This window comes from Rattus norvegicus, chromosome 1, assembly GCF_036323735.1.
Source record: "Rattus norvegicus strain BN/NHsdMcwi chromosome 1, GRCr8, whole genome shotgun sequence".
Lineage (NCBI taxonomy): Eukaryota > Metazoa > Chordata > Mammalia > Rodentia > Muridae > Rattus > Rattus norvegicus.
Window position 1 is genome coordinate 189339359 of NC_086019.1, and position 10243 is coordinate 189349601.

At 46.7% G+C, this 10243-nt stretch overlaps 1 protein-coding gene across 1 annotated transcript; it reads left to right on the forward strand.

Moving 5' to 3' along the window:
• The first annotated feature begins 4718 nt into the window (after positions 1-4718).
• Positions 4719-7119, forward strand: C1h16orf82 (similar to human chromosome 16 open reading frame 82). The gene has a single exon (NM_001145762.3). The coding sequence runs from the start codon at positions 4817-4819 to the stop codon at positions 5348-5350; it is 534 nt and encodes a 177-aa protein (NP_001139234.1). The 5' UTR covers positions 4719-4816; the 3' UTR covers positions 5351-7119.
• Positions 7120-10243: the final 3124 nt, after the last annotated feature.

The window sequence follows — 10243 nt, forward strand, 5'->3', positions numbered from 1 at the left end:
AAATGTCGAACCTTAATCTAGTTTGGCAATGTCAGCATGCCATCTTTTCATGACAGTACCTTCCCACTCTCTACTACCTTACAAGGGACCTGTCTTAGCCACTATTGCTGTGGTGAAACACTGTGACCAAAAGCAACTTGTAAATGAAAGGGTTTGTTCAGCTTACAAATCTTGAACCACAGTCCATTGAGGGAAGCTAAGGCAGGAACTCAAGACGGGCAGAAACCTGGAGGCAGGAGGTGTTGCAGAGGGCAAGAAGGAGTGCCATTTACTGGCTTGCTCTTCGTGGCTTACTCAGCCTGCTTTCTTACAGAACCCAGGACTGCCTGCCCAGGGAAGGCCCCAACCACAAAGGGCTGGGCCTTCTCACATTAATCACTAATAAAATGTCCTACAGCTGAATCTTATGGAGGCCTTTTCTCAACCAGGGTTCCCTCCTTCAGATGACTACAGCTTAGGTCAAGTTGACATAAAACTAGCCAGCACAGAACCTTAAAAGAACAAGGCTGCTCTCTATAGGGTCTGAGGATTTTACTTCAGACCTGTCCATGCTGCCTACTGGGGACATAATATCCTCACCTGAAGAAGGACCCATTGTGTTCTCTCTCTCTCTCTCTCTCTCTCTCTCTCTCTCTCTCTCTCTCTCTCACACACACACACACACACACACACACACACACACACACACACACACACGCACGCACACACACACACACCATTCTTCCCTGTGGTGGTTTGAATGTGTATGGCCCCCATAAGTTCCTACGCTTAAATGTTTGGACCATAAGTAGTAGCACCATTAGGAGGTGTGACCTTGTTGGAGTGGGTGTGGCCTTGTCAGATGAAGTGTATCTCTATGGGAGTAGGCTTTGAGGTCTCTGAATCTCAAGCTACCTCCAGTGATTCAGTCTCCTGTTGCCTTCAGATCAAGATGTAAAACTCTCAGCTCTTTCTCTAGCATCATATCTAAATAGACACTTTCTTGCTTCCCACCATGATGATAATAAACTAAACCTCTGAAACTGTGAGCCAGTCCAAGTCAAATGTTTTTATTTATAGGTTCCCTTGGTGTGTCTCTTCACAGCAATGAAACCCAAACTAAGAAAGACATTGGTACCAGGAGTGGGGTATTGCTGTGATATGGCTTGACCGAATTTTTGCTTGGAGGAATATGGACTTTGGGACTGTGAATTAGAAAAGCAGTTGAAAGCTTTAAGTGGGGCTTAATGGGCCATTCTACTAGGAACATAGAAGACAGTTGTGCTGAGGGTGATTTGAACTATGGGGGGTCTGGCTCAAGAGGTATCAGAGGAGAAGAATTTTAGTATGCTGCCTAGAGATCATTCTTGTGAAATTTTGGTAAAGAATGTGGCTGCTTTTTGCCTTGCCCAAACATTCTAAGGTAAAGAGATTTAGATTAATTGCATTGGCAAAAGAAATCTCAAACAGCTTAGTATAGATTCAGTCCTGTAATTCACTCTTATAAAAGTGTTTTAATCAAACATATCAAGCTGAGAAAGGAAAATATATAAATGTATGGCTCAAGGATTAAGGAGTGCCAGGAATTCCTGTGTACCTAAATTTTATGTTCAGGGGAATAAACAGATTAAAGATAGTAAATGGAATTAAGGTAGTAGTGCCATTGGAGCAAGATTCCACCCATCTAAGCTTTCATTTTCTGAAAAAGAGTTAAAGAAAAGCTTAGGTCCAGGCTTGGTAGTGGGTGCCTTTAAAACCAGCACTCAGGAGACAGAGGCATACAGATCTTTGAGTTCAAGGTCAGTCTACAGAGAAAATTCCAGAACAGCTGAGCTTAGGCAGTAAAAGAAATCATTGAAAACAGAAAGCCAGTGAAAACAAAATTGAAGGAAGGGGCCATGTTCCAGTCAACAGCAGAACTTGGCAGCTTCAACCATGTGGTCAAGAGTAGAAGAAAGCGGTTAAGAAAGTTCCCTCTGTGACTAAGGTTACTAAGGCCAGGCATGTGTAGCAGGCATGGCAGTCCAGAGAGGCTACTCTGTGAAGCTGTGAAAATGAAGCCTATATTGCTTTGAAGAGTCCAAGAGGTTAGAGATGCCAGAGCCACGGGATACCTGTCAAGGAAAGCTGCTGAGAGGGTGTGGAATCAGCCCAAGGGAAGTGCGTTGCAGTCAACAATGCTGAAAGGAACCGGAGACCTGAAGAGTATTTGGACATCAGACATGGAAAGGCAGAGTTTAGAGTTTGCCCAGATGAATTTTTGTCAACCTTTAGTTTAGTATTTCCTCACTATTCTTCCTTCCCTACATTATAGAATGGTAATGTATATCCTGTCTATTGCATGTTGAAAGTATATGATCTGGTTTTGATTTTGATTTTATAGGGGATTACAATTAAGGCATTGCATGAATCTTAGAAGAAACTTTGAACGTCAGACTTTTAAACATTGTTGAATGTTTAAAAGAGACTGTAATAGACTGTGGACTTTTGAAGTCGGACTAAATGCATTTTGTATAATATTATGGCTACAAGTGTATTGAAATGTGGTGCTTACCACCAGGATAATAATGGACTGAACCTCTGAAACGGAAAGCCAGCTCCAATTAAATGTTGTCCTTTATAATTGTTGCCTTAGTCATGATATCTCTTCAGCGGAACCCCAAGACACAATACCTATTAACTGTCTCAATTCCTTCAACATATTTTAATCAGTTTCCTCAATAAAGATCTATGAGTGGCCACTAATAATTATTTCACTGTGTGACCCTTGATGGCTGCCTCCTGTTAGATTGTAGAGGGAACCAGCCACAGATAACATTGTACAATCCATCATGCCAGGAGAATATAGATTAGAAAGTGGATAAAGGGGGCTGGGGATTTAGCTCAGTGGTAGAGCGCTTACCTAGGAAGCGCAAGGCCCTGAGTTCCGTCCCCAGCTCCGAAAAAAAAAGAACCAAAAAAAAAAAAAAAAAAAAAAAGAAGAAGAAAGTGGATAAAGAATGCCAGGGCCTCTAGAAACTCTTCTTGGGAAGTCAAGAGAGATTTACTGGAAAGGGTCAGTTAGTTTAAAGCCAGGAGGAAAGGGAACAAAAGGAAAACTTAGGAGAGATGGGGGCAGCTAGTACAGATGCCCTGTGGCAGGGAAGGGCTTAAAATAAGAAAAGGTAATACAGCTGGGTCATAAGGTAGTTCTATTTCTAAAAATAGAACCCTAAGGTTTTGGTTTAGGTTTTTTAAAAATGACTTTTTTTCTACAGTGGCTAGGCTAAATCTCATTTTCAATTTGCATCGTGAAGTAACTGTGGTCACTTGTCCTGCCTGTAACCTTTCTCCCTTTAGGGCTTCGCTATCTGGAAGGGCCTGTTCTGAGGAGGAGGAAGGAGAACTTGGTTCATTTTAGTGCTATGAAGAGAGAGAGGTTGCATCTGGGTTTGGGTGATCAGCTCTTTGCGTGTTGTTGGAATCAAGCCCAAGGATGTACACTAGGCAAACATTGTACTGAGATACCCCACATATTTTTGCAGTTTTTAAGAGTTCTCTTGTTCCTGCATCTTCAACAGCATGTTTCTTTGTGATAACCATTCTAAATGGAGTGACATGGAATTTCAGCATAGTTTAACATACCACAAAGATACACGCATATTCATGTTTATTTCAGCACTGCCCACAACAGTCAAGTTATGGAATCAGTCTGAGTGCCTATCAAGAGATAGGGATATAAATATACTGGTATATATGCACAATAGAGTTCAGACATCAAGTGAAGTTGTGTTGTTTGCAATCAGAGATCATCATAGAAAACAAAATAAGCCAAACTCAAAAGGACAACTATTTTCTCTCATTTGTAGATCCTAGACTTTTAAAAATACATAAAACTATTATATGTGACTGTATGTGTGCGTGTGTGTATGTATGTGTGTATTTGTGTGTGTGCGTGTGTGTATGCATGTGTGTGAGTGTGTGTGTGTGAAAGAGAGGTCAACGAGGATACCAAGTTTTCTATAACTGCACCTTGGAGACAGGGTCTCTTATTGAACCTGAAACTAGAGTGGTGGCCACCCTCCAGTCCCAGCTATGCTTCTGTCTCCACTTCCTCATATCATGGGGTTACAGCCTCCCATGGTCACACCCCCCATTTTATTCAAGTCCTCATGCTTGCACAGGAAGTGTTCTTATCCACCGAGCCATCTCTTCAGATCCAAGAATTATCAAGAGAAAGGAAGACTCAGCCAGCATGACTGGATGTGAAAGGACACATAAGAAACGGCTATAGCAAGGCTGGCAGAACCTGGCTCAGCAGGACCCTGGAGGTCTGGACGGGAATTAGGGTTCAACCTGACTGAATTCTCTTATAGTCTTCTTGCTGTGTCCTTCAGCAAGGACACAGAGGCTTGAGAAGCAGGCCCTAACCCCCTTAGGAACCATCCGGTTCCCATGCAGTGGTGAAGCGCCCAGGAGAGTAGAGGAGTGCAGTGTAGGTGCCTGCACATGTGTTTCCATGAAGGGAATCACCCTCGATGTCAGCATCATTCCTTTGGTCTGTGAGCATAAAGAGGAAAAGGACAAAGCCCACAGCTCAGATGTCCTCCCTGCCTCTGTGTACTTGGTGTTGTCATGGTGCCCTGGAACCTTCAGAGCAGCGAAATAAATCCTTCCTCCTTCAGCTTCTGTAGGGTCTTCCCTTACAACTAGAACTCCCACTATGGCTACCAGGCCCTTTTCTGCCCAAGCTGACCTCTGTCACTGAAGTGACTAACTGGTGTCAGAGAGGCATTGTTCTCCCACCTACCCTGCCTCCACCTCACAGGTGCTATCACCATGGGAACCAAGTTGACCAATGAGAACAAACACTGAGCCACCTCTCCCCCAAGACAGGCCACAAGCAACATTCAGAGGCCTCCAGGGCCCCCTCCTGGATAAACCAATCCCACTGCCCCCCGCCATCAAGGCGGAAAAACGGGGGTCTTCTGTCTGTAATGCTCAAGAGCAAAAGTCAAGTTCGTCATTGTCCAGTTTAGAGAACCAGCTGCATGTGGGGTCCTGCCATTCAGCAATCATTCAGAAGCCCCTAAAGATTGTCTGTAGTACCTTGGGAACACCCGAAAGCACTGAGAGCCTCAAGAAGAGCACACAGAGCCTCGAGCCAAAGGTATGCAGTATCTCTACCCTGTCGAACAGTGGCTATGAAGCCGATGAGGAGAGCAGCAAGGACAACCTGGTTAACAGGAAGCAAACAGTGAGGCTGACTAAGCGGCTCGCTGCCCGAGTAGAGAGCAGTGAGCTATTCCCTGTGCCCCATCTCAGCCCATTCAAGAACCGAAGGCCGGCCAGGAAAGGCCAGTGCACCCAGAAGTCTGGAGGGGAAAAGTGAGACCAGCCTGCCGGGCAGCAGAGTCAGCAGCCTGAGTAGCATCGGCTTCCTCAGCCCAGGCAGTAGTTTCCTATCCTACCAGGTGAGCAGCGGCCTTCTCAGCTCCAGCAGCAGCAGCAGCAGCAGGCCCTCCAGCAAAGCCAACAGTAGCCAGAGCATTAGGGTAGACTGTAATGAGCAGAGCGAGCCAAGAAGCAACACCAACCTCCAGGAGGACAAGACCACGGACACGGACACAGTGGAGAGCAGCAACCAGTCCACCCAGGCTGAGCAGCCCACCCAGGAGCCCATGCCTTTATGAGGTGATTTCTCAGCAGCCAGGATCTAGACACTAGGGCCCAGCAAACGCCGGTTCACCCAGAATGTCGATTGACAACGTAAGTAGAAGTGGGAGCTGTGTCTTCCACAGCCGTGACCATCAACAGATAGGTCACACGCAGGAACAGCTGCTGAGAAGTGACTGTATGAGAAGGTGTTGTGAGAAGAGCTGCAGCAAGAGCCATCGGCGCCAGACCATCTTCATCAAACCAAGAACCATCGGCGCCAGACCATCTTCATCAAACCAAGGACCATTGGCGCCAGACCATCTTCATCAAACCAAGAACCATCGGTGCCAGACCATCTTCATCAAACCAAGAACCATCGGCGCCAGACCATCTTCATCAAACCAAGAACCATTGGCGCCAGACCATCTTCATCAAACCAAGAACCATCGGCGCCAGACCATCTTCATCAAACCAAGAACCATCGGTGCCAGACCATCTTCATCAAACCAAGAATCATTGGCGCCAGACCATCTTCATCAAACCAAGAACCATCGGCTCCAGACCATCTTCATCAAACCACCCGTGGGAAGAGCATCAAGTACCATGAACCTCAGCCCAGGCTCTTCGTAAGGTCCGTCGAAATTATCAGCACCATGATCAGTAGTGACCGTTGACACTGTTTTAAGAACCGTTAAAAGGTAGAACCTTCCATGATGAACCCATTATAAACAATGAGCACCATTTACAACTGCCACGTGCTCAGAAGAAACGTGTCACCTACACTGGGAGTGGCCCAGGTCCAGAAGTGTCTGGGATGATAAGGGCCCTGCATGGGGATCTATAACCATGGAGGGCTCCATCCCTACTGAGCTCTATAACATGCAGGCACTGCCCAGGAAGCTCCAACCTGGGGAATACTGTACACAAAGAACATCCACGACTCCCAACAGTGTAACCCAGCCCATCTGGGGGACCATCAAAAACAGCTGGGAGTACCACTAGCCCAGGGGCAAAGTGTCTAGAAAGAACTTCTGAGGGGATATGGTACCCAGGTACCCAAAGAACATCACCCACGGGAGAGCTGTGCTTTCCTGTCTGATTCTTTCTGGGCAACTGTACCCCACATTCCATCCAGGAGCAAGGGCTGAGAACACGGTTCCAGTCTCTATATTGGCCTCAGAAAAGAAGAAATCAGAAGCCATGGACAGCCCTTTGCTCAGATGGTAACCACCACCATAGACTCAGAGACCAGCCTGCAGGAACTACGGGGACAGGAACTCTACACCACGGATGAGTGCTGCAGAACTGGATAAGAGGCCTGAGGCTCTGGCCCCTTTCCTTCTCAGAACAGTGGAACCCTTCCCCGGACTAAGCACATAGATCCAGGAAACAAGTGGGTGCATGAAGAGAAGAGGCCAGGGGCAGTCGATGCAAACATCCACGAAGCACCAGAAGGAAAGTTGAGGGGGCACCAAACACAATAAATGGTGTCTGGAGAGGTCACATGTACAAGGCTCTGTGTGTGTCTTCCTATACAGGCCATGGAGAAGGCAGCCCAGGCTCACTAAAGAACCAACTATACCTACCACTTGGGTCACTACCAAGCCAGTCACCTGGGGTAAAATGCATTTTCAGAGCCATGTTTCCTGTAGACTTCGAAGTCTAAGGTCAAGGCACTGACAGGAAGGGCCACTTGATCACAGATGGCTTCCTTTTTCCTGTAATGTCACAGGGAGAAAGGGTAAGGACACTGTCTCACACATTTCACAAAGATGCTAATCCCATTCAAAAGGGCTTCACCCCTGCTGACTCCAGCACCTCCCATTCTAACACCTGGGGGTTGGGAGAATCCATTTCATTATGCAATCAGTTGCTGGAGAGATGACTCAGCTGGCAAAGTGCTGTCAAACAGGCATGAGGACCTACACTTGATCCCCCAGAATCCATGGTTTTATGGGTTTTTGTTTTTGTTTTTGTTTTTGTTTTTTAAAAAAGCCCAACAAAAAGGCTAACACCAGCTATCCCAGTACTGGAGAGATAGCAGCGAGAGGATCCCTGTGGCTTACCAGCCAGGCCACTCTGCCTGCCACCAAGCTCCTGATCCAGTGACCGGTCTGTCCTGAGGAAGACACCTCATGTCAAACTCTGGCCCCTACATGCTTGTGCATACACACATAAACATATACCTACACGTGTACTACATATACAGGAAAACATACATCTATACCGGCACGTATGTTGAGGAGAGGTACAGAGACTCAACTGCTGCACTGAGCACCCTGTGTTCTGCATGCCTAGCCGTGAGGCCTGGCCACCCCTCCCCCATCAGAAAGAGGAGTACACAGGTAGAGACGGAACTGTGAGAGCTACAACACACAGTTATCTCTCATCATAGAAGCCACAAGCTTCTTAGAAACAATGGCATCAAGACCAAGCCTGGTCCCTTTCCCTAACAACCTCTCATGTCCCTCACCAGATACATCCTCATACTCAACTGTCCCAGCAGGACCCTGTGTGAGACAGTGTCCTACCAGTCCCTGTCACCTCTCACATCCACTGAGCCACCCAACTCTCAGCTTCATCTTCTCCTGCACCTGTGGGTCCCTTGTACCCATGGGTCCCCTGCACTTGTGGGCTCCCTGCACCTGTAGGTCCCCTACACGTGAGCATCACAATCACTGAGGGCCATTTAAAACTCCAGATGTCCAGGCTGTGGACTGCATGTCAGTTTTTAAAGTTCCCATACTGTGCCAGTCTCGTGTTGATGACAAAATTCCTACAACAATCAACTTAAAGCTGAGGCTTGTGGGGGCAACTTGTTCCAAAGTGTTCCATGCCTCCCTTCCATATTCACTTGGCCTGCCTCTCTGGACCTGTGGCTGCATAGTGCATTCTGGGAAAGCGTGTGGTAGAAGAGGTTTGTTGACAGCATTGCAGCCAGGAAACAGGAAAAGGAGCTGTGACTCCAGTATCCCCTTCTAGGGTGGCCTAAAGGTGGAACCACCTTTCAACAGTGCTACACAGTGAGCCTTTGAGGGACACTCAAAATCTAAACGACAGCACCAAATGATGTCTGTGTTCAAACCAGGACTGGGGAATGTGGCTGCCCTGGCTCTCTTTCCAAGCCTTTAAACCTGGAGCGGGAAAAAGGGGGGGGGGGGGGGATGGGGGAGAAGGGAACTGAAAATCAAAGAGTGAATCCTATAAAGAGAAGCCAGAAGTCTAAAGAAAGTCTCCTGGGCTTTACATTATGCTCCCAAATTCAAATGAGAGGAAGGGAGGGTCCTAAGAAGACACAGAGATCTTCCTGAAATGAGCATCCTCTTCTACTTCTTTTTTTTTTTTTTTTTTATTAACTTGAGTATTTCTTATATACATTTCAAGTGTTATTCCCTTTCCCGGTTTCCGGACAAACATCACCCTCCCCCCTCCCCTTCCTTATGGGTGTTCCCCTCCCAAACCTCCCCCCATTGCCACCCTCCCCGCATAGTCTAGTTCACTGGGGGTTCAGTCTTAGCAGGACCCAGGGCTTCCCCTTCCACTGGTGCTCTTACTAGGATATTCATTGCTACCTATGGGGACAGAGTCCAGGGTCAGTCCATGTATAGTCTTTAGGTAGTGGCTTAGTCCCTGGAAGCTCTGGCTGCTTGACATTGTTGTACTTTTGGGGTCTCGAGCCCCTTCAAGCTCTTCCAGTCCTTTCTCTGATTCCTTCAACGGGGGTCCCATTCTCAGTTCAGTGGTTTGCTGCTGGCATTTGCCTCTGTATTTGCTGTATTCTGGCTGTGTCTCTCAGGAGCGATCTACATCCGGCTCCTGTCGGTCTGCACTTCTTTGCTTCATCCATCTTGTCTAATTGGGTGGCTGTATATGTATGGGCCACCTGTGGGGCAGGCTCTGAATGGGTGTTCCTTCAGTCTCTGTTTTAATCTTTGCCTCTCCCTTCCCTGCCAAGGGTATTCTTTTTCCTCATTTAAAGAAGGAGTGAAGCATTCACATTTTGATCATCCGTCTTGAGTTTCCTTTGTTCTAGGGATCTAGGGTAATTCAAGCATTTGGGCTAATAGCCACTTATCAATGAGTGCATACCATGTATGTCTTTCTGTGAGTGGGTTAGCTCACTCAGGATGATATTTTCCAGTTCCAACCATTTGCCTACGAATTTCATAAAGTCGTTGTTTTTGATAGCTGAGTAATATTCCATTGTGTAGATGTACCACATTTTCTGTATCCATTCCTCTGTTGAAGGACATCTGGATTCTTTCCAGTTTCTGGCTATTATAAATAAGGCTGCGATGAACATAGTGGAGCACGTGTCTCTTTTATATGTTGAGGCATCTTTTGGGTATATGCCCAAGAGAGGTATGGCTGGATCCTCAGGCAGTTCAATGTCCAATTTTCTGAGGAACCTCCAGACTGATTTCCAGAATGGTTTTACCAGTCTGCAATCCCACCAACAATGGAGGAGTGTTCCTCTTTCTCCACATCCTCGCCAGCATCTGCTGTCACCTGAGTTTTTGATCTTAGCCATTCTCACTGGTGTGAGGTGAAATCTCAGGGTTGTTTTGATTTGCATTTCCCTTATGACTAAAGATGTTGAACATTTCTTTAGGTGTTTCTCAGCCAT

Bases quoted from the DNA above. Each gene is read 5' to 3' on its own strand.
- C1h16orf82 (NM_001145762.3), top strand. From the start codon at position 4,817: ATGAGAACAAACACTGAGCCACCTCTCCCCCAAGACAGGCCACAAGCA.